Source organism: Panthera pardus, unplaced genomic scaffold, assembly GCF_024362965.1.
Source record: "Panthera pardus isolate Hobbes unplaced genomic scaffold, ASM2436296v1 HiC_scaffold_24, whole genome shotgun sequence".
NCBI lineage: Eukaryota > Metazoa > Chordata > Mammalia > Carnivora > Felidae > Panthera > Panthera pardus.
This window is the reverse complement of record NW_026526810.1, coordinates 102534648-102557896: the sequence shown is the minus strand read 5'-3', so window position 1 is coordinate 102557896 and position 23249 is coordinate 102534648. Positions and strand designations below refer to the sequence as shown.

General features: G+C 47.0%; 1 protein-coding gene across 14 annotated transcripts in view; it reads right to left on the bottom strand.

Moving 5' to 3' along the window:
• SYNE2 (spectrin repeat containing nuclear envelope protein 2) overlaps nt 1-23249 on the bottom strand; it is a 339505-nt gene that overhangs the window by 13312 nt on the left and 302944 nt on the right. For 13 of the 14 annotated variants that reach the window (XM_053889485.1, XM_053889486.1, XM_053889482.1 and 10 more), the window contains 6 exons: nt 12855-13017; nt 5070-5257; nt 4398-4548; nt 3907-4089; nt 2380-2517; nt 862-1056 (listed from right to left, as the gene is read on the bottom strand). In XM_053889485.1, coding sequence (XP_053745460.1) covers nt 862-1056; nt 2380-2517; nt 3907-4089; nt 4398-4548; nt 5070-5257; nt 12855-13017 — 1018 coding nt within the window. Of the gene's footprint in view, nt 1-861; nt 1057-2379; nt 2518-3906; nt 4090-4397; nt 4549-5069; nt 5258-12854; nt 13018-18972; nt 19257-23249 lie in introns of those variants that run through there. The other variant, XM_053889490.1, reaches the window with a different exon arrangement.

Genomic DNA, 23249 nt, shown 5'->3' with positions numbered 1-23249 from the left:
CTCAGTCAGCTAAGTGTCCAATTCTTGATTTTGGCTCAGGTCATGATCTCATGGTTTGTGAGTTCGAGCCCTATGCTGGGCTCTGTGCTGACAGTGTGGGGCCTGCTTGGGATTCTCTCTCTTCCTCTCTCTCTCTGCCTTTCCCCCTGCTCATGCTCTCTCTCTGCTTCAAAATAAATAAATAAACTTAAAAAAAAAGTTCAAAGGTGAGAAGAAGGCACCAGAAAGGCACAAATACTAAAAGCTCCCGACACTGGGGCACCTGGGTGGCTCAGTCGGTTGAGCACCCAACTTCGGCTCAGGTCATGATCTCACAGCTCATGAGTCTGAGCCCCACATCGGGCTCTGTGCTGACAGCTCAGAGCCTGGAGCCTGCGTCTCTCTCTCTCTCTCTCTGCCCCTCCCCCACTCACACTCAGTCTCTCTCTCTCTCTCTCTCAAAACGAAAAACTTTTTAAGGCTCCCAGACACTAAGAGGAAAAGGCCAACACATTCCCAAATTAGTACCGTATGCAAAACCAGAACACATATCCGCATATCCTATGGGTGCTGACACATGTCAGGAGAGCCCTGGGCTGAGGAACACACAGAAAACAGCTGAGGGCGCAAAAACTTTCAGAAATGCCGTCCTTTCCATCGGGTAATGGGAGCCCCCAAGTTAAGTGTGACTCTGGAGTAATAAAAGCAGAAACAGAACTGTTTTGCTCTCCTTTTTACCATAAAATACGTCACAGCTGACCAGTACATAGGTTTCCATCTCTGTAAAAATTTGGCCAGACGTCAAGTGTGCGCAGCCCATTCGGTGAACCGTCAAGTTTGCGCAGCCCGGAGGCGCTCCGCACGAGCGTGCGCTCCCCTTACCGGAGCGCGGGAGGTCAGCCGGCGGTGGAACCGCGAGACGCGGCCGAAGACCTCCTGGCAGTAGCGGTGCAGCTCCTCCAGCTCGTCCTCGATCAGCACGGCGTCCAGGGGCTCGCTCTTCTGAATCAGCTGCTCCCCGAACACGATGAGCTGATCGATCTTGTTGGTATTTAACGTAATTTCCTGTTGGAAGCCCTATTCAGAATAGGAGAGAGGAACGATTTCAAAGAAGGAAAGTTTCCCTGAGGATCCAGACGATGTCTACTTCGTTCCTTCACCCAGGACGCGAGCTTCGTCGATTTTTTAACATAGCGACAATAAAGATTTAGATAATTTAAAATGACTGTAGGGGGGCGCCTGGGTGGCTCAGTCGGTTGAGTGTCCGACTTTGGCTCAGGTCATGATCTTGTGGGTTGTGGGTTCGACCCCTGCAATGGGCCCTCCGCTGTCAGCACAGAGCCCGCCGCCTCCTTCGGATCCTCTGTCTCCCAATCTCTCTCTGCCCCTTCCCCGCATGCACTCTCTCTCTCAAAAATAAACAAACATGAAAAAAATAAAGCGATTGTGTGTATTTTTTCCCTCTCCCTTCTGGGCACTGACTTTTGCAATTAAAATAATTCTACACTTGATCTTAGCCAAAAGGCCGAGAAGCAGTTACAATTAAAATAATTCCAAAAGTTTGGCAAGGACAGGCATCTACTGCCGTTGGGTGTGAGGGCAAAAACTTGTCTTACTAACACTGAGTGGAAACAAAATTTCTCATAATAAGCCACCCATGGGCATTTGGTCCTGCTGACCCAATAGTCACCGCATTGGTACTGTTATATTAAGGAAGGCAAGGGGCACCTGGGTGGCTCAGTCGGTTAAGTGGCCGACTTTGGCTCAGGTCATGATCTCGCAGTCCCTGAGTTCGAGCCCCGTGTCGGGCTCTGTGCTGACCGCTCAGACCCTGGAGCCTGTTTCAGATTCTGTGTCTCCCTCTCTCTGACCCTCCCCCGTTCATGCTTTGTCTCTCTCTGTCTCTAAAATAAATAAACATTAAAAAATAAATTAATAAATTAAAAAAAAAAAAAAAAAAGGAAGGCAAATTTCTATTTTTCAATTTCTTTTAAAAGCCCAGGAGGGAATTACAGGGAAATTAAAGCGAAATGCACATATTTGAGAGAGCAGAAGAGATCTGTTCATGAACCCACTCTTGATACATATGTTCTTCCTGCCACACCCTGCACGTTGCACTCCGACTCAAGAGCTGGGGAAAGAGCACCTTGTGAAGTTCTGTTTGGAACCCCGTGGATGATTATAAATGAGAAAGAATACAGAGCCTCGTGCCAGTGGCCCCTCGACTGTAAGGAACAGTATCCTCTCTCGTGACAACCCTGTGGGACACAGGTGGGGTCAGCCTGGCTGCTTTGACAATTCTGGAATGTGCTCTCAGGGTGTCAGGTGAAGTTTGTGCTCGGCCGGCTCTCCCCTGCAGAGGTGCGTTCTCCCGAGAGGGGCCGTAGGTGCAGGCCTTACATTCAACTGGCGCATCTTGTCGTCAGCGTCGCTCTCCGAGAAGTGCTCCACGTTGGTCAGCTGCAGGTCCATCTCCGTGAGCCACACGAGAACGCTCTCCCGGGTCCCCTCGAATTCTTCCCTCTGGTTGGTGAAATGCTGCGGAAGAGAACCGGGTGTTTGGGTGGATGGCAGAAGACAGTTCAGCAAGGTTACTTTGGGCCAAGACGAAAGGGTACCCCAGGAGACCCACAGGGCATCAGGGGGCCAGTGTGGGGTTGGGAGCCCGGGCTCTGCTCCTGGCTGTGGGATCACAAACAAGTACCCCAACTTCTCTGAGCCTTGGCGTCTTTGTGGGCAAGTGAGGGTGTGGGACCGCGGATTGCGACGTTTCGGGTCCTTTCAGCAATTCTGTAATTCTGCAAGTCAGTGATTTTCCCAACCTGCCCTTTGAGGAACGCCCTCAAAGTCCGGGCCAGGCACCTTGCCTGTTTTTACCTGTTAGCCTTCTGTGGAAGCTTTTGCTTAACAGAAAGATTTAGTAGCTTAAAGATGGAAAAGTACGGATCTCAGGGTTAAGCCTGGCCTAGTGCCCCATTTGCCTTCACTGAGGTAATCCTGAATGTGTGCCCTCAGAGAAAGAAGACCCAGATTTATCACCTCCAATTAAGGATGCCTCTTGGGTTACCACCTTAGAGATGGGCAGCCGATTCTCAGACAAACAGCATTCAGTGCCAAATGACCAGTCACAGTCAAATCGGTGGGAGATAAGGAAATTAATGCATGGGGGTTGTCTGAAAACCTAGCCCACTCCTTCTTGAGGGTTTAAAAAAAAAAAAGCCCAGATTTTCATCATCTTAGAATGATTTCAAGAATGTTCTGCCCTGAGAACAGAAGCAGGGGTTAAAATTACTTGCTGCAGCCATAGACCACACTGGCCCGGTCAGTTTGCAACTAGACTCACAAAGGTTAACACCCCAAGCCTTCCACATTCCAGAAATCTCAGGTGAATGCCTATTAGATTTAAAAATCCAACCCAACCTTTGAGGTTAGGTCAATGTGCTCTGAAATTCGGAGGATAATCACTGCCCCCAAGCTCCACAATGCAGAGGGGGCTCTGTCTCCGGCTCTCACAGTGCAAGAACCAACGGGACACACAAAAACGGGCAGATGGGCAAGGCGGGGCCTCTTTCCAGGCTAAGAGGCACCTTTGCCACACCGGGTAATGGCAGCGGCCCAGGCTCTGGGCAGTCTATGAGCCAACGTGTAGGCCTTCCGGGTATCCGGAATTGGAAAAACGATGTGCTTGTTACCACAACTCACATAACCAGGCCCCGCCTAAGAAGCCTATTCTTGGGCAAACAACCTCTTTAAAAAACATGAATGCTGGCAGCTTCGGCTTAAAGCAAAGGGAAAGCCGACTGGAAGAACGTTCAGGTAGCTGAGGCCGGAAATGAAGTCTACCCATGGCTTCGCTCTAAGCCCGATACCGCACATCGCTTCTCCCCGAAAGGCTACAAGTAAGGCGGGTGATATAGACAAGGTTACTCTGAGTCTCCGCAGGACGGCCGTGACCCGCTTCTGGAGGTTGTCCCAGCGCTGGTTGCCCTCGTGTACCATCTGCTTCAGCTTGCTGGCCGTGTCCGTGCGGTTCTCCCGGGCCAGCCGCCGGTACTGCTTGTTGATGAGCTCCAGCTGCGTGAGCCTCTCGTGGATCTGCCGCTGGAAGGCCTGCGACACATGGGCCGCGTCAGTGCCAAGGCACGCGGGGGGCCAGCCCGCCCCCTCCCCGAGGGCTTACCCCCCCCAGGCTGAAGTGGCTGCGGAGAGCCTGCTTCACGTGCCCTGATGCTAAAGAACGGCCTCTCAAGTTCACCGCGTGCCGCGTCTTGCCCGGCAAAGCGGACTCAGCAGCTGCCGGCAGGCTGCGGACTGCGCCGCCCTGGCCAGAGGTGGGGGGAGCCAGCCCCTTAAGGGAGTCACCTGAATTGCCCAGAGGCTTGATTCCCAGGAGCAGCGGGCTGGAGGGGGGCCCTTACCTCGAACCTCTTCAGCTCTTCTTTGGCATTTGTGTACAACACCTCTGAGGAATTCGGGTAGGCTGCTGTCCTCTCGGCTGACTTGAGCCAGTCCTCAAAGCGGGAGTAATCATCTAGAAATTTCTGCCACAGACGCCACGTCTCTTCGATTCTGATAGGAGGAAAGCACCTCAATATAAGCCAGCCATTTCAACCATGAGCTTCCATTTTTTTTTTCCCCCTCCCTTGATGGGCCCAATTCCCGACACCCCTCGCACTGGCACTGTTTAGGGGAAGAGACCCTGATATCCCTCTTCTAAGAAATAACCAGGAACATCCCCTTCTCGGTCAGGTCACCTTCTGTCTAGGACTGCCCTTCAGAGTTCCTGAAGTTCACAGAGGTTAGCAGGCAGGAGACAGAGCTCCCACTACTTTGTGGCTAGGGACACAGAGGCACAGTGGCCAGCGTGGTTACACCTCAAGGCCCAGGACTGCTGGGGAAAGCTGTTGCCCTGATTATATTTTTTTCTTGAATAATTCACTTCATGCGCACTAGTCACACCTACTGAGCCTTCTCTGCCAACAGCCTTGGAAGCGGAGTGAACAGAACACAGCTACTCTTCCTGAGATCAGAAGGATGCACGGAGTCTGGCTGACCATGTTCAAAACGTTTAGGGGCAGCTCATTTCTTACTTCATTCGCCGTTCCATTGACATGGCGCAGATGTTCCTCCAGCGTCTGTCCAGGCTTCTGGTGGTCTGCTGGATGGAGTCACACTCGGTCTCATTGGCACAGGCATCGGAGTCGTGCAGTAGGACATCGCAGATGTTAAACACAGATTCCACCCCTGCGCTGTGTTGTTCGATGTCTCGCTGCAGGTCCTACGGTTGTAATAGAGCAAGGAGTGCCTTGAGGTGGTGGTGGTGGTGGTGGTGGAAAGATTGGCATCAGAGGATCTCCACTCCCCTGAGACCCTCTTCTAGCCCAGGGGGCACAGGCCTCATGCACGTCCACCTTGGGATCAGTAACAATGACTACATCCCCCTCACCTCTGCACAACCCTTGTGCCGTAGCACCCGGCAAAGCTTCAACACTGGCAACAACGGGATTTATTCGTTGAACTGGCTAGAGGGGGTAGGAGATCAAAGGGTACCCTCTTCTGAGAGCCCACTGGCCCACAGACTCTGGGGAGGCATGGCATCCACCCAAAATCACCAGACCACAAGGGCCTCCCATTTAGACATGGCTCCTGGGAGGTCCTCCTTGGGAATCTCTTCAGAAAGACCTAAAACTTCAGCAATAGAAACTCTTAACTTTTTATGGGTCACAGAATTCTCGAATCTACTGAGACCTTTGGGGCCATCTTCACACTCCCCCCCCCCCCCACCCCAAATAATGCATGCAGCTGTATGCTGTCCACAGCCTCTCCATGAGCCCATTCTATGGCTCCATAGCCCCAAAGGAAGAGTCTGGGAGTAGAGACTCCACTTCCCCAACTGATGGGGTCTGAATGAGGGGGCAGGGTCTCTCTGGAGTCTTGTGCCAAACAGTGCTACAGTTCCTAGATTCAGCAAAAAGAGAATTCGTGAAGAGACAATGCATGGTTATGGGGAAAAATGGAAAACCTGTTTAAGAATAAACACAGCTTTGGGGTGCCCGGGTGGCTCAATCGGTTAAGAGTCTGACTCTTGGCCGTTGAGCGTCCGACTTCAGCTCAGATCATGTTCTCACGGCTCATGAGTCTGAGCCCCAGCCCAGCTGTGCTGACAGGTCAGAGCCTGGAGCCTGCTTTGGATTCTGTGTCTCCCCCTCTTTCTACCCCTCCCACACTCATGCTCTGTCTCTCTCTGCCTCAAAAATAAACAAACAACAACAACAAAAAATTAAAACACAAAATGAGTCCGACTCTTGGTATCGGCACAGGTCACGATCTCGTGGTTTTGTGAATTCGAGCCCCACCTCAGGCTCTGTGCTGACAGTGTGGAGCCTGCTTGGGATTCTCTCCCTCCCACTGCCCCCCCCCCGCCCCTCCCCCGCTCATGCTGTCTCAGTCTCTCTCAAGAATAAATTAAAAAACTAAAACAAACAAACAAACAAAACCTCTTAAAAAAAGAAAAGTATAAACACATCATTTTCAGGTATTGCCCAGAGAATACTTCTGCACACCATGGGAGGGCCGGAGGAGGGAGAAAGGAGAAAGGAGGAGCCTGTTTATTTTGCACTCTGGATGAATTAGGCTTCTCCAGGTATCTAACTTCTGTGGTAAGTGAAAACAGACCACGCTGCTAATCTCAGTATCCAAATGACATTATGAAGAAACAGCAAAGACAAAGCTAAATCAGCCACTGTTGGCGTAAATTCCCCGGGTTAAACAGGAGAGATTATTTTATAAACTGCCTGACACTGTCTACAGAAAGGCAACATAAAAGTTCATTCTGGGTCACCTCAATTATTTAATCGTTTTGGAAATTACTATTAGATAAGACTAATATTTTCTTACTTTTCTTCTGATAAATGTACAATTTTGATCATTCTCTGCTCAGGTGGATATGAAAGAATAAAACGTTAATGCTCAAAAACCACATTTTAAATCAAGCAGTTTAAAAAAAATTTTTTTTTTTTAATTTGAGACAGGGAGAGAGAGAGAGCACAAGCAGGGGAGAGGGGAAAGAGGGAGAGAGAATCTTAAGCAGGTTCCACACTCAGCATGGAGCCCAACGTGGGGCTTGATCCCACACCCTGGGATTGTAACCTGAACTGAAACCAAGAGTTAGTCACCTCAACCGACTAAGCCTCCCAGGCGCCCATAAATTAAACAGTTTTTTAACAGGATCCCTAACTGATTAAAAAATGAGCACAATGAATTATATTAAGAAAATGTGTTTTCTAGAGGTGCCTGGCTGGCTGGGTTGGGGGAGCTTGTGACTCTTGGTACTGGGTCGTGAGTTCGAGTCCCATGCTGGGTATAGGGATTACTAAAGAAATAAACTTAAAAAAAATAAATAAAAAGACAGCAGAGGTGCCTGGTGGCTCAGTTGGTTAAGCATCCAAGTCCTGATTTTCGCTCAGGTCATGATTCCATGGTTCGTGAGATCAAGCCCCGTGTTAGGCTCTGTGCCTGACAGTGGAGAGCCTGCCTGGGATTCCGTCTGTCTCTCTCTCAGAATAAATAAATAAACAAAACACTAAAGAACAAAAAAAGAAGAAGAAGTGCATTTTCTAGTTTGCACTCTATGTGTTATGAAGAAGAGCCATGTACAGGGTGATTTTTTTTTTTTTTTTTTTTTTAAGCTCTGCAGTCCAGGACAAGTGGTGGAAGTCTTCCTGGGGTCCATGCAAGTACCAGCTTTCAAATTACTAGGTTTAAATAGAACTCAAGCTTTAAGAATTCTCGCCGGCTTGCAGAATTGTCATGGGCTTCCTAAAATGTATTGGCACTGGTAAATGTCTCTTTTGACTTCATCAAAATAATAAGGAATCCTAACATTGGTGTTATATGAGTAATAGTGGCAGTTTTATTTAAAAAAAAAAAAATTTTTTTTAACGTTTATTTATTTTTGAGACAGAGAGAGACACAGCATGAACAGGGGAGGGGCAGAGAGAGAGGGAGACACAGTATCTGAAGCAGGCTCCAGGCTCTGAGCGGTCAGCACAGAGCCCGATGCGGGGCTCGAACCCACAGACCGCGAGATCGAGACCTGAGCCAAAGTCGGACACGTAACCGACCGAGCCACCCAGGCACCCCAATAGTGGCAATTTGAATTGAAAAATGGTACCTGCCCCTGACCTCAGCTGGTAGGGTCTGGTTGAAAATTACTGAAAAGGTCTAGTCTATGGATAAATATGAGGGCTGCATATTTTAATAGACTATTTGCAGTTTCTCTACCTTATTTGTTCAGCTTATATTGAATAAAATGGCGATAGAAAACTAACACACAGGGTGAATGGGAGAGCAAGAAATGAGCTCTGTGATAGTTTATAGACGACTATCAACATTTTGGTTAACCAAATTGCAAAAATTTTCAAAATTTCCAAACCAGACATTTAAAACATGGCAGCATGATCTACGGATTATAATATGCACTAGTTACTTGGTAAAATATCAAGTAGTGAAGCATACTGAAAAAATGCGAACCATTTAAGTGCCAAACGAGGGATATGTTACAGACTAAACCGATCCCACCACTGATTCCCATTGAGGCACGAACATGCACAGTAAATTAGATTTCAAAAACTGTGTAAGTGCGGGGCGCCTGGGTGGCTCGGTCGGTTAAGTGGCCGACTTCGGCTCAGGTCATGATCTCGCGGTCCGTGAGTTCGAGCCCCGCGTTGGGCTCTGGGCTGACGGCTCAGAGCCTGGAGCCTGTTTCGGATTCTGTGTCTCCCTCTCTCTCTGACCCTCCCCCGTTCATGCTCTGTCTCTCTCTGTCTCAAAAATAAATAAACGTTAAAAAAATCTTTAAAAAAACAAAAAAAACAAAAAAAAAAAAACTGTGTAAGTGCGATTTGAAGAAGGGGACTTAAGAAACAACACAAGACGATGTAAAAGACTTCTGCCAATGGTTCTGGAAACCGTTTGCGTTGTGTTTCTGTTCCTGAGCAGGTGACCAAGAGCACTGAAGCTGAGAAAGAGTGTAACAGGGGTGGGAGGAATGAGGAGGAAGATCCAAGGTAAGAGGTCGGGGAGAACACGACCAGGAAGGAGGAGAATACAAAAGGAACTAAAAAGATAAAGGGAGAAAAGAAGAAAGTCAGTCTCATGGCGGGGGTGGGGGGCAGAAAATCACGTGAGGTGGGGCTCCCATGGTGGCTCCAGATTGACTCTGGGGGGAGGGGCTTGGGTTGGCAAGCCAGTGGGGCAGAGTGGTCGTGGCTTGTGGTTTATGGAGGTTGGTGTTTAGCTGAGTGGGCCTGCTGGGAAGGGGGCTACTGGTAATCACAGAATGGGGGGTACCTAACAGCACCGGCTCCCCATGTTAGCATCTGGCACCCCACGGTGAACCAGGGAGCCAAAGAAAACAGGAGAGAAATGCCCAAGGCTTAATGAAAGTGGTTCATGTTTAAAAGTGTCACAAAGGTTAATACCACTTTCTCTGAAGATGATCTATGCCATAGAAATAACAACGCAACCCTCATTGCTTCAGGAGTTCTGCATAAGAGAAACAAAAAGGACCCTGATAAGGTTGACCTCTTACCCAGGGTGCTCCCCAGAACACTGCAATGAGGATCTGGAAAGCACTTTTGCGGGCTTGAGGGCTTCTGCAGAAGGCACTACTAGATGATGCTAAACTTTTAGGTCTTATTTCTGGAAACAATCATGCAACTTATTATACTTAGTGACAGAAACTCAAGTAAGGTTTTTTTTAACAGCCCACATATAATTCTTTTGTGTGACACATTTCTGTTTTTCGTGTTTTTGGTGAAGGCTTTAAGGTCTGGTTTTGGTATAATTTTTTTTTTTTTAAACAAAAATACTAAAAGTTTGCTCAGGACATAGGTGCTAAGTGGAATTTTGAGTGCCCAAAGATAACCATGCCCTTGTCCCCAGAATCTGTGAATACGTTGGGCTACATGTCAAAGGAGAATTAAAGTTGCCAATTAGCTGACCTATTATCCAGGTGGCCTAGTGTGATTAGGGTCCTTAAAAGTGGCAGAGGGAGGTAGAAGGGTCAGTCAGAGGGAGGAGGGACTGTGAAGGAAAAGCACAGACAGATGCAATGTTGCTGGCTTTGCAGAGGAGGAAGTGGCCATGAGCCAAGCAATGTGGGCGGTCTCCAGAAGCTGGAAAGGGTAAAAAAAAAAATGGGTTCTCCCCTGCGGCTGCCACAAAGAAATGCAGCCCATCTGACACCTTCATCTTAACCCGGGGTCACACTTCTGACCTCCAGAACTGTAAGATAATAAATTGGGGTCTAAGTTGCTAAATTTGTGGTAAATTTGTTAAAGCAATCATAGAAAACTCCTACAACATCTAACTTCCTTACAGTAATGGTAGACCTAAACACCAACTCTTTAATTGGCTTTGGATTACTACGAGATAAGAATTCCTTGATGGTGATTCTGAGTTCTGTGAAGAGGGAAGCTTCAAATCAACCACAGTGAAATTATGGACCATTTCAATACAGGACCAAACAAGGCCCGGAGGATGGCAGCTGCTCCAAATTGTATCCTTTGGGGGATACAGTCCTTGCAATTTAATGTTTTGGCACACTCAGGTTTATAAAACATTAACACACATTATTGACTCCTGCCAAATTTTTCCTTTTAAAGGAAAAATATACTCAGCTTCTGTTTATCTGAAAAAACTCACCACTCAGGGTGAATTGCTATTTGCAAGACCTGTCTGTAAAGAGACTGTTCAGGGAATTTATCTTAGCGGATCAAACTTGCAAACAAAGCTGATAATGTACAGTAGCTATGACTCCACTGAGAAGGGCATTAAAATCCGTTCAATGTCCATTAACATGGTACTTCTTTCAGTATTCATTTCTCCACAAAGCAAAGACAGCATTGAGATGGTCTCCATGAAAAAGACATACTTAAATTTCTGAGGCTAAGTATTTTTACTTAGTAGCATTGCTAAATCATACTAAGTTGAAAGTCAGAGAATAGGCATTGTTTAAACAGTAATAGTAATAGACCGAATGAAGATCTAAGTCAAGAGCAATGGCTCTATTTTATGGTAGCATGAGATGTCACTTATTCCCGTTAAAAAGACTGACTTGAACTCAAGGGAATTCGTCATCAATTTATCATCACCTTCTGCCCTCGAATCTAAGAAGTTTCAGCCCTAGTTCTTTTTCTAAGAACAGCTGTTACCTGTGGGTGAATCTTCCTGGTGAGCTGACAGGTAGCAAACACTAAGACTTTGGAGATAATGTGAAGAAAACATGTATGAATCTGAGAACCTGATGACAACCATATTGCTTATATGGTCAAAACAGAATCTGCTCACAGGTCTGAGAAAAATCCATGAAGGTGAAGGAAAGCTACTGAAAGGATAATGTAAACTTAATTTTTTTTTAAGTAGGCTCCACACCCAGCACAGAGTGCAGTGCGGGGCTGGAACCCACAATACCGAGATCAAGACCTGAGCTGAGATAAAGAGTCGGACACTTGGGGCCCCTGGGTGGCTCAGTCAGTTGAGTGTCCGACTTCGGCTCAGGTCATGATCTCGCTGTCTGTGAGTTCGAGCCCCACGTCGGGCTCTGTGCTGACAGCTTAGAGCCCAGAGCCTCCTTCGAATTCTGTGTCTCCCTCTCTCTCTGACCCTCACCTGCTCACGCTCTCTCTCTCAAAAATAAAAATGAACATTAAAAAAAACTTTTAAAAAAGAGTCAGACACTCAACCGACTGAGCCACCCAGGTGCCCCAATACAAACTTAATTTAATTTAATGTTTTTTAAAGAGTTTATTTATTTTGAGAGAGTGCAAGTGAGCGCTGAAGAGGGGCAGAGAGAGAAGGAGAGAGAATCCTAAGCAGGCTCCTCACTGTCAGCACAGAGCCTGATGCGGGGCTCAATCTCATGAACCTCAAGATCATGAGTTGGGTGCTTGGGGCTCAGTCGTTTAAACATCCGACTTTGGCTCAGATCACGATCTCGCGGTTCATGGGTTCAAGCCCCGCGTCGGGCTCTGTGCTGACAGCTCAGAGTCTGGAGCCTGTTTGGGATTCTGTGTCTCCCTCTCTCTCTGTGTCTCTGCCTCTTGTAGTCTATCTGTCTCTCTCTCTCTCTCTCTCTCAAAAATAAACATTAAAAAAAAAACAAAAAAGAGTCGGACGCTTAACTGACTAAGCCACCCAGGCATTTTAAACTTAATTTTAAAAATAAAGACAAGCTCCAGGCACTGCGTAGGAGAATAAACTTGTGAATATGAGCCCATGGAAGTCAGGAAAGCGAACTTGATAAGTCAGTGACATCAATGAGCACCCACCAGGTTAGTGTGATGTTAACACTGGCAGGACTCAGTGGTTTCACACTGTGGAGTTTCCAGGGTTGGCGCTGAGGGTATGTAACTGATGAGAGAAATGTACAGAGTACCGAAGGGGCTTCCTAAGCATGTTGTTTATCATACCGTCCCCCCCCCCCCCCACCATCAGTTGTATTGTCCCATGAAAACTTTTCCTGGTTAAAAAATTTATTTTTCTTTCAATTCATTGCCTCCCAAAACGATACGACCAAAAACAAAACAAAGATCCAAGTTTAAAAAAATACATAAGCAAAAAACCTCATTTACTGCTAAGACCTCTTTCTCAAACACTGATCTCACAAAGAGGTATGTGAACGTGGTGGCAGAGGGGCACTCAAGAAATGTCATCTCACACATACAAGGACATGGACACTGGTCAGTTTTCTCTGGAAAAACACACCAATATTATGAAATGTGAACACGTTAAAAAACTCAGCCACTACGGGGAAGGTCTGAGTTAGCAGATATCGTAGGCACCTATATGCTGACAAAAGTTTGTTTGCCCACCTGCTGCTCGGCGAGCCTCTTCTGGATCTCTTGATCGTCACAGACGTCATAAACAACAGGCTTAGAAAGCTCTGACTCAATTCGAGCCAACCAGGTGCGAAGGTTGCTCATGTTTTTGTCCAACTGCTGAATAAACGCAAAGGTCTCCTTCAGCTTCTTCACCCTAAACATATTTGCAGGAAAAAAAGGAGGTTAAAAAAAAAAAGCCCAACGTTGAGTGGTGAGAAAAACAAGGTGTCACAGGATAAAAAGCAGCTTATGTTGGTTATTGATTTTATAGCAGGAACAGCTCTCACGTCACGGATAGGAGTTTTCACAGAATATGTGACACTTCACAAATTGCTGGTCTGGTTGATTTTCAAATGCACTATGAGTTAATCCACCCCTACAAATATGAAGTCCTATCTTTCCCAGAGTAGGATCCCCTAAGACCCAGTACCTCTTTCTAGGGCTGCAGAGGACAGAGGAGATGCTATCCCCGCTCTCTCTAGGTTAAAACAACCACGCTGGATTTCTGTCCAGTTTCTGTCTTGGGTATGCCTGAGATCGCGGCGGTCAGGGACATTCCCCGATGGTTTAAAGACGTTACGTGCCTGGCTCGCTTGATGATTATCTGGCCCATGATGACGCTCGTGGAACCCTCCTCTTGAGCAAGCACAAAACATATGCTAAAGCCCACCGCATCCAATCTAAGGGGTTGAGGGTGCCACACACATATACCCAGCCCGTTATGGGGCCGCTGTGCCAGGCCAAAAAGGGAGGAGGGAGTGGGGAGGAGGGACAGGCCAGGATAATCTGCAAGCACCGTTCTAAATCCATCTGCCTCCTACTCCGTGTGAAGCGGATTTGAACAGACACACACGGCGTCAGTATAATTGGTGAGCTCACTGGCGCCTCAAGGTACTGTCGGGGGGAAACGGCTTGTTCTGGGGATCTGTGGATTCTCAGCGAATCTCAGCGACTTGAAGTAATAGCCGTGACGCCAAGTTCCCACCGACCAAGACTCAGGTTACAAGGTGCCTTCAGAACTCCATCCTACAGCACTAGAGAAAGAAAAACTGAGGCTCCAACTCACCAGAAATGCACTGTCTTCCCAGGTTGCCTGTGAGCAGTTCCCTAGCGCCCTCCTTGCCCTCCTCCTCCTCCTACCCACCTGTGGGTCTGCGGCCAAAGTGTACACTTGGGGTGGCATGGCCGATCCATGCATGCTCCGGTGCTTTCACAGTCCTCGCCCCACCCTGTCGTATCAGTTTAATCCCCTGACCTTTTCAAGTTGTCCAGCATGCAGTGGCCTCTCTGCCTCTTTCCCTGCACTCTGCAAAGTGGCTCCCCTTCCCTTCTCCTGGAGCCTCCAGCACGGCTCACCGAAGACACTGGGGGGCCCCTGGCCCACGTGCTCCCGCAGCACCTGGGACCTCCTGCCCTGTGTTGCATCTGCGTCTCTCATTCGCTATCCACCCATCGCAACAGAGCCCGTGCTGGCCAGGCTGCACGGGGCTCCCTACCTCTGCCAGCCCAGTACCTCCCACACTGCCTGGTGGGCGGTGTTGACAAACATTTGTTGCATGAATAAATGTGTAAGAGCATCTCCACTACAAACGTAGACCATAGAATTGTGTGTGTGTTTTTTTTTTAAATGTTTTAATTATTTTTATTTTTATTTTTTTTTTAACGTTTTTTTAATTTTTTTTTTTGAGACAGAGAGAGTCAGAGCATGAACGGGGGAGGGTCAGAGAGAGGGAGACACAGAATCCGAAACAGGCTCCAGGCTCTGAGCTGTCAGCACAGAGCCTGACGCGGGGCTCGAACCCACGGACCGCGAGATCATGACCTGAGCCGAAGTCGGCCGCTCAACCGACTGAGCCACCCAGGCGCCCCTGTTTTAATTTATTTTTGAGAGACAGAGCACAAGTGGGGGAGGGGCAGAGAGAGAGGGGGAGACACAGACTCCAAAGCAGGCTCCAGGCTCTGAGCTGCCAGCACAGAGCCTGACACGGGGCTCGAACTCATGAACCGTGAGACTACGACCCTGAGCCTAAGTCGGATGTTTAACCGACTGAGCCACCCAAGAGCCCCAGAATTGTGTGTTTTAATTTTTATTTATTTATTTATTTTTGAGTCCTACCATCAACCAAATCAACCCTGGGGACTGACGTCTAGCTCCAGCTCTCTTACCAGCTGGTTTTATGATTTAGGAAAAATCCTTTTGTTTCAGCCTCCTCATCTCTAGTAGGCTTCTGAGGTCCCTCAAGGTCCAGGGAGGTGATAATATCTGGGTGAAGTTACGGCCAGAGTTCTGGAAGTGAGCAGACCTGGGTCTAAGTCCCATTGCACCATTTATGGGCTTTGCACACTGCAAGGAGCCCAACTTTCCTGATTCCCAGTTTCCTGGTCATCCACCTTGCAGGTGGTTCTGAGCCCCAAAACAAAAGGACGTGTGTCAAGTCTTTGGCACAGAGCCTTATTGCCACTGGGATTACACGATGCTACGACACCACCTCATTCACACGACACCGGACCTCACAAAGTCCTTTCATAAATATTTATTCTCAACAGTGCCAGGAGGGAGGCCAGCTTAGGAGGCGGCCACGGAGTCCGGTGGTAAAGAGCACAGACTTTGTGGTGAGGGCCTCGGTTTGAATCCTAGCTCTGTTTAAGCTCATCTGAAAAACTGTCAACAGCAGTTAGTCCCTTCCTTCACTGGGTGGCTGAGAGGGCTGAAGGAGATATAAATACATGAAATGCATTTGGCACTGTGCCTAACAGAGATAAATGCCCAGAAACCACGATCGAGAGGATTTTCATGGTGGTTAAGTTTTTCCAAATTACAATCTTACTGCAAATACCACAAGGAGTTCCTTTCAAAGCCTCAAGATGATTTATTAAAAAGGAAGAAACAGAATCTGGGGCCAGGCTTGGATGCAGTTGTAACCTAGATCTTGCCTTCGTCCCTGTGGCTTTCGAGGGACACCCTCCTCCCCCCAGTATCTTGTCACCCTGACTGCCTAGGGATCAGAAAGGACATGCCAGACAATGCCAGAGGAGCTGGGAAACCCAGGCCCTATTGGACAAGGAGTCTTCCATGCAGTTTGCAAGGGGCTGCCCTTCTGGAGGCTCTGGCTGGAGAGGCAGCCCAGCCCTGAGAGCTCCCTAGAATGGAGGGGAGAGGAGGGTCAGCAGCCTCCGCACAGCTCTCCTGCCTCCACCTCCATCCAGCACCTGACCCTACGCCATCCTCAGTATCCCAGCCTCTTTATTTTAAAAAGAAAAGCGCTAAAATGCAATTCTTTAAACGGGGGGGGGGGGGGGGGGGGGGGCGGCTAACAGACAAAAGAACCTGGATGTAAACAGAGACGAAGTGACCTTGAATCCTATTAATCCCAGGGTGAGACGTACAATAAGTGGGGGTGGGGACTGGTAGGAGGCAGGTGGAAGAATAATTTACTTGGCTTCACCAGGACTGATACTCCAGGCCAGTGACGTCCAAAATGGAGTGCTCAAGACAATCCAATGGAGTATGGGAACAAAATATTAGACTTTCTAGTGCTGTCCCATTCTTTTGAAGCGTCTACACTGGGCACACTTTAGAATTCACAAACTTTACGACCATGTGGCACAACTACAGACCATGCTGACATGTACCTGTGCCAGGTCTGTCGTGCTTTATACACGGGCAACTCATTTAATCCTCCTGGCAATGCTAGGAGATCAGTACCATTAGCATCCGCATTTGACAGAGGAGGTAACTGTGGCACAGGGATTAAATAACTTGTCCCAGTCACATGATGATTAAATGGCAGAGGCAGGATTTCAACCTGGGCATGCTGTTCTTAGGCTCTTTCCTCATGGCAGCTCATATAAACCTACATACGCTAACGTGCACACAAGAGCCCATGAGATAACGTTAGGCAAGGGATGCCTTTTGTTGCTGTAGGGAACGTGATTAGAAGTCCAGAGTCGTGGCTCTAGGATACGCTGCGGGGGTAGAAGCCCGTCCACCAAGTGCTATACTTCGGGTGCTGCCAGTTGCCCCTCCATGATTTCCTTTCAGTAAGCATTTAACCACGTGCTTTGTCTTGGATCCTGTGCAGATCCCAAGGATTCAGGAGACACTGAAATACAGATCTTATTCCCAAAGAGCTGATAGCCTAACTTAGATTGAATTTCGACATTATAATAACAATATAGGAGGCGTTTTATAAATATCTTTTGAATGAGTAAAGGAGGTTCACCCATACCTTCAAATTTGTCTTTTTCATAAAACACATAGCTAGGTTCTATGTTAAAGGAAAGAGGTAAAGGTCAGAGCACCTCTAAGCCATCTTGCCACAGAACAATTTGCTGCCACACTGCAAGCCCTACATGCTCGGTCCTTTAGCATGTAGAGAATAGTCCTGAAATATAAATTATTCCATATAGATGAATTTGATATTAAAAGCCTCCATCACACATTGTAAGCCTTAGGTCTGATACATAGAATGATACTAGCCGGACTTGGTCTGGTTCCATACAGGGCAAGCGAAATATTGACAGGCACACAAATCATACATACCCTTAGGTCAAATTAAAAAGAAAGGGAAGGTAGGAGGAAAAGAAAAGAAGAACGTTGCCAAGAAGCTATAAAAGATTCACCTAATCAGGATCCAACCTACCCCTATGTCCCAACCTCCGACTGAGGACGTAATATCCAAAATTGCATGGTGATTTAAATAAATGTTGTTTTTTTGTTTTTGTTTTTTTTTTTTTTTAGATAATCCCGTCACAACTTACTCTAGGAACCCTCACGTGTACAGTATTCTATGCAGATACTGTAATCTCATTATCACCTTTCCAGGGTCAAGAAGTATGGGTCATTTGCCAACCCAGGCAACCAACCTCCATGTTAGGCCTTGTTAATATCGCTCTTGGAAACATTTAAATCTCGAGTTCATGTTGAGAAACAAGGAAACCCATTCAGAATCCAGACCGCTGGCACAGGGAAGCAACCACAACATTGCATTACATCAACCATGGAGGCAGTTTGTTTACGTGGCTCATCGTCTCTAACTTGCCCATGTTTTACCCAGGTGCACCACATATAGAAATCCTGTTTCTCTACAAACAATAAGTGTGATTTCCCGAGTCAAATTCTAATTCTGAGGCTTGGGAGAACAACATTTTTAGGTGCAAAGGGGAAGTTTCTCACCTGTGTAGATTACTGGAAGACCTTTTTATATGAAATCAAACAAAATAAGAATTTTTACTACGAGTAGCTACAAATTAGGAGATCTTTTGCAGGGATTACGGGTAGAAATGCAGCAGATAATCAAGGCGGATAAAGTTTTATTTTAATAGTGATAGATCAGAATACAATACTTATGAGCCCTGTCTCCCTCTAAAACAAACAAAACCAAATCTGGTTAGTATCATTCTATGTAGCAGACCTAAAGCTTACAACATAGGATGGAGGTTTCTAGTATCAAATTCACCTATATGGAATAATTTACACTGCAGTCCTATTCTCTACATGCTAAAGGGTCTACAGCTAAAATACAAAGACCTTAGATCATCATCAATGAAAAAAATCCTATGCCAATGTGGACAGCATAATTTAAAAAATACTGAAAACCGAGATGGTCAAAATATCTGAATTTGTGCAGAAACAAACAGCTACTCAAACCTGGGGGCAGCTGTCAGCTGCTAAAAACACCATACAGATTCTGTACAACTGCATCTTTTTACGTGACTAAACAGCTTTATAGTAAGATAATCAATTACTCCAAGATCTTGAAGCCCTGATTTGAGACATTTGAGCTAATCGTCTCTTTGAAGCATTCATGTCGCCGGAGGACTTCCATTTTCCACACAGCATAATCGCCCCTCTCCCTTGCTTGTCAAAAGCTGGGCGCAGACGCCACGCTCGCGAGCTGACACTGGGAGAGAACCCATCCCCCCCTCCCCATGGCTGAGCACACACACACACACACACACACACACACACACACACACACACTCCACAGCCACCATCTCATCCATCGCTCCTATTGTAACCAAAATGAGGGAGCAAGAAAGGGAGACATACAGAGGCAGCAGCCGCCCCTCGGCCATATGCTGGGCTGATGGCTGAAATGGCACTTACTGTTGATGAGAAAAAACCATTCCTTCTGTTTAGGGGAAGCTCCAAGTTCCCGGCTGCACCTCCACCTCCCGGGCCAAGGCAGCCCCTCCCCCGGCCACCCGCCAGTCCATCCCCTGGCTCAGCATCCGAGCGGCCGCCCTCCCGCAGGCTCGGGCCACAAAGCAGCGCCCCCAGGAAGGGAGCCGACCTGCCTCTCGGCTCACTGCAGTTTTAATCTCCGTTTTCTCCCTTCCAATAAACAAATATCTCCAGCTCCTTCCTCTCTCTCTCTCACACACACAGTCTTTGTTCTGACGCTACAGGATTGCAATGCTGGAGGAAGAAAGTCACAGTGTTATCTTGGCTGTGGGTTATTTATGAAGTGCTGTAAACAGAGGGAAGAGAAACATTTAGGTTTGGGGCACGGGAAAGAGGATTTCTGTCCTCCTCAAGCCAAATTTTGGCTTCAGATTGGAAAAAACTGGTGAAACTGGAAACCCCTGAGTCCAACAGGGATACCCTCCTAGGGTCCTCCTGAGGAAGAAATTTCCAGGGAATGCGGGGGTTGGAGGTGGGTTTCTGCCCTGCCTTTTTAGCCCTGTGCATCCTGGTTTAGGAAAAGGCAGAGAGTTCACCAACTCCATTCCTCCGCCTTTTGCAAAAAAATTCTATGTTATAGTACAAATGGAGTTCAAGACTTTGCAGAGGAAGAGATTTTGCAATTTTCCTTGTTAGCTCCTCCCAGGATTGACCATAATGTCTCTGAAAATTCCTCCATATCCCTAATCTGGGTTTCTCTAGGGTATCCCAAGTGGCTGTTTACCAGAGCACCCTTGGTTTGTGTCCTGCCCCTTTCAGACTTACTCTCCGCCTTATTTGAAGCCTCAACAATATCATTTCTCATGGGTCCCTAAAGCCCAACATACCATAATTATTATATCCCCACCTTGAAACACAGCGAGCACATTCTAGACCCGTGAAATTAAGAGCACAGTCTTGGAAACCGTTCTCCCCAAATGCAACATCTAACTGGTGCCTACACGCTTAGCTGTCCCTGGGACCTGCTAAGTATGATCCCCCAAAGACTAGTACATTGGACCTGCTGATGCTGTCCGTTCACTGACCCCCTGGTGGTTGCGGTCTTCTTGAGGAAACTCCCCAACCCTCAGGGCCCAGGAGCAGCAGCCCCATGCTCCGGAGGGGGAAAGATCAGGCTGATGGGAAGGAAAATGGAGATGGGGAGGGTGACCTCACATCTGGCTTCTCCTGCACTAAAATCTCTAAATCCTTCCAGTTGTACTGGATCAGGCCAGAGCAAGTCAACTCTATGACTAGCGGCATTGTTTGGTCTTCCAAAATAACCTTGAGAAAATACAGATAAAAAGAGAGCAAGGAAAAACTTTATCAATTTAAAAAGGCACACATCTCCCTGCCCATTCTGCAAGGGATGGAAAACACTCCCAACACATAGTTGCCATGGTAATAACTGCTAGGTTCAAATGACAAAATTTTAATTGCTACTATTGTGAAACAGGTGGGGTTTTCACGTTTGGTAGGTGAAATGTGAAAATTATGCTTAGTTAAAAAGTTTCTTTTCATGGGCTTGATTCTTCTGATAGTGAGAACTATCTAGTCTAAACAGGGAGGGATCGTATGGGAGCATGCCTGAGCAAGTCCCCCCCTTGAAACACTGGCTTAAGGATATCAAGTCTGCTAATGACGTTGCCATCAAGAGAAATTAAATTTTTTTTTTAGATCTGTATTTTTTAGAGAGAGCATGAGCAGGGGAGGGGCAGAGAGAGAGAGAGGGAGACAGAATCTGAAGCAAGCCCTAGGCTCTGAGCTGACAGCGCAGAGCCCAACGTGGGGCTCAAACTCACGGACAGTGAGATCATGACCTGGGCCAAAGTCAGAGGCTTAACTGACTGAGCCACCCAGGCGCGCCAACCATCAAGAGAAATTAAAGAGAAAGGTAAAAACATTGAGGACATTTTTTCTTAAGGAAAAGAAAAAATAAAGCCCCCGTGGTTCCTTTTTCCATAATGAACATTCAGAAAAAACAGATAAGCAAAAAGAAAACTGAAGTCACTGATGATGCCTACACCAACAGATAACCAATGTAAACATTCTGGAGTATGTCTTTCCATCCAGTGGTCCCGTCTGTTTTAGGCACTGACAGCTTTGACCAGATCATTCACACATACTGCTAGAAAGAGTCTTTAAAAAGAGCTTCCCTTCTCCTCAGCTACTTTTCCCCAGGTCTCTGAAGAGGCTCCACAACTAGCCAAAGTGACTTACCAAAGACAGACTGACCAGTGGCCACAGGGCTCCTACTTCATAGGATGAAGCTAGGGGTTTACTGAATGCAATGGGGAGGGGTTTCTGGGAAACAAAAGTAGATGGGTTTTTAAGGAGTTCAACTGTTGGGTTTCTGAAATCCAGGTAGACACAGATGAGAAGTAGGAGACTGAATTTTCCTCTGGCATCAGTCCCATTGAAGGCAGGATGGTGGGGAGGTGGGGGGGGGGGGCGGGCAGGACCCCCTTTTCAGAGCTTTGGTCTGTGCTGGCTGAAGCAAGCCAACTTTGTACCTTTTGTCCATCATCCAACATCCCGTGCCTAAAGTGTTCCCACTAATAAGTAGCTGAGCTGCCTCTAAAACGGGATCACACATATTGGGAGTTCTGAAAACTTCTTGTAATTTAGTTGTCTCTCCTGCATTGACATTTTGCTGGGTCAGTCTTCAAAGATATTATCTAAGAAAACATGAAGGGGGAGGAGCTAATAGCTACAATATTTTAAAACAATTTTTTTAAAGATTTTATTTCTAAGTAATCTCTTCACTCGATGTGGGGCTCAAACTTACAACCCCGAGATCGAGTTGAATGGTCTACTGACCCAGTCAGCCAGGTGCCCTAATAACTGTAATTTTAAAAAAAAGTTAACTCTTGGGGCTCCTGGGTGGCTCAGTCGGTTAGGCGTCCGGCTTCAGCTCAGGTCATGATCTTGTGGTCGCGAGTTCGAGCCCCGAGTCAGGCTCTGTGCTGACAGCTCAGAGCCTGGAGCCTGTTTCAGATTCTGTGTCTCCCTCTCTCTGACCCTCCCCCCGTTCATGCTCTGTTTCTCTCTGTCTGAAAAATAAATAAACATTAAAAAAACCCCAAAACATAAAAAAGTTAACTCTTCATTTAATCTGTCAAATAAGCATAGTAGTATAAAATTAATATTTCTTGTCATCAAGTCAGATTGAGTTCTAGAATAATCACACCATACGCCAAAAAAAAAAAACAAAAAAAAACAAAAAAAACATAGTGCTTCAATGGCCTTTCTGTTGGTGAAATGAATAGTATGTTTTACATGAATTTAGATATCATTAAGGTAAGCAGCTGCCCAAGGGCCCATGACGATTGGGAAAATCTCCTGCAGCAATTCTCACGGAGAGCCACTTCTCGGAATTTTGATGTCTACACCCAAGGCCAATATAACCTTATGTGAGGTTAGGTTCCCCTGCTCCCTCCTTTGATTAGCTGGTAATTTGGGGAGATGTATCCTTCAGGTTCTTTGCTTTAACGATTTTACAGAAGCTGAAGAACACCTTACAAGTAGAGAAAGAACAGTGGCTTGGGTCTAAGCCTGCTTTCTCCTCCTCATTACCATGTAACCACCCTGCACTGCGCCCCAGGCTAATAGCGTATGTGTGCAAACAGACCCATAGCTGTCCTGCTGCTCTCTCATCCAGGATCTTGTGCCTAGTTTATCAACCAAGACACTAAAGGTTCTGCTTGGCATTGTTCAAATCTAAATTCTGCAGCCTGTGCTCCCAACCCCTTTCCTCGGTGGTGACACCTTTGCGTAGTACCCAGCATGAAATCAGTGTCAGAGATCCGACAAGGAGCTAATTCCACGTGAGGCTATGGCAGGTCTCAGCTTGCCTCAACCTACAAAGTCAACTGAAGGGTAAACCCCATTCAGAGCTTCTTAGGCTCTCAGCCATCTGTCTCACCTGGTCTTTGTTTTAAGAGAAGAGAAATTACTCTCTCCCAAGTCCTCTAGTTTTGAAGGGATTAGACTCTCCTTCTGTTCTCTTCGCTACAAACCGCAAGAGTCTAGGGGAGCAGGGAGGCAACACCACTATGAGTGGCAATCCTGGCACCTCACATGCTGGCTATGTAATTACAGGCAGGTTACGCATCTTCAACTTCTCAGTCTCCTTATCTGTAAAATGGGATAATGGTATCTACCTTTCAGAATTACAATGACGATTAAGTGAAATCATGTGTAAAAAGCACATGGTCAAG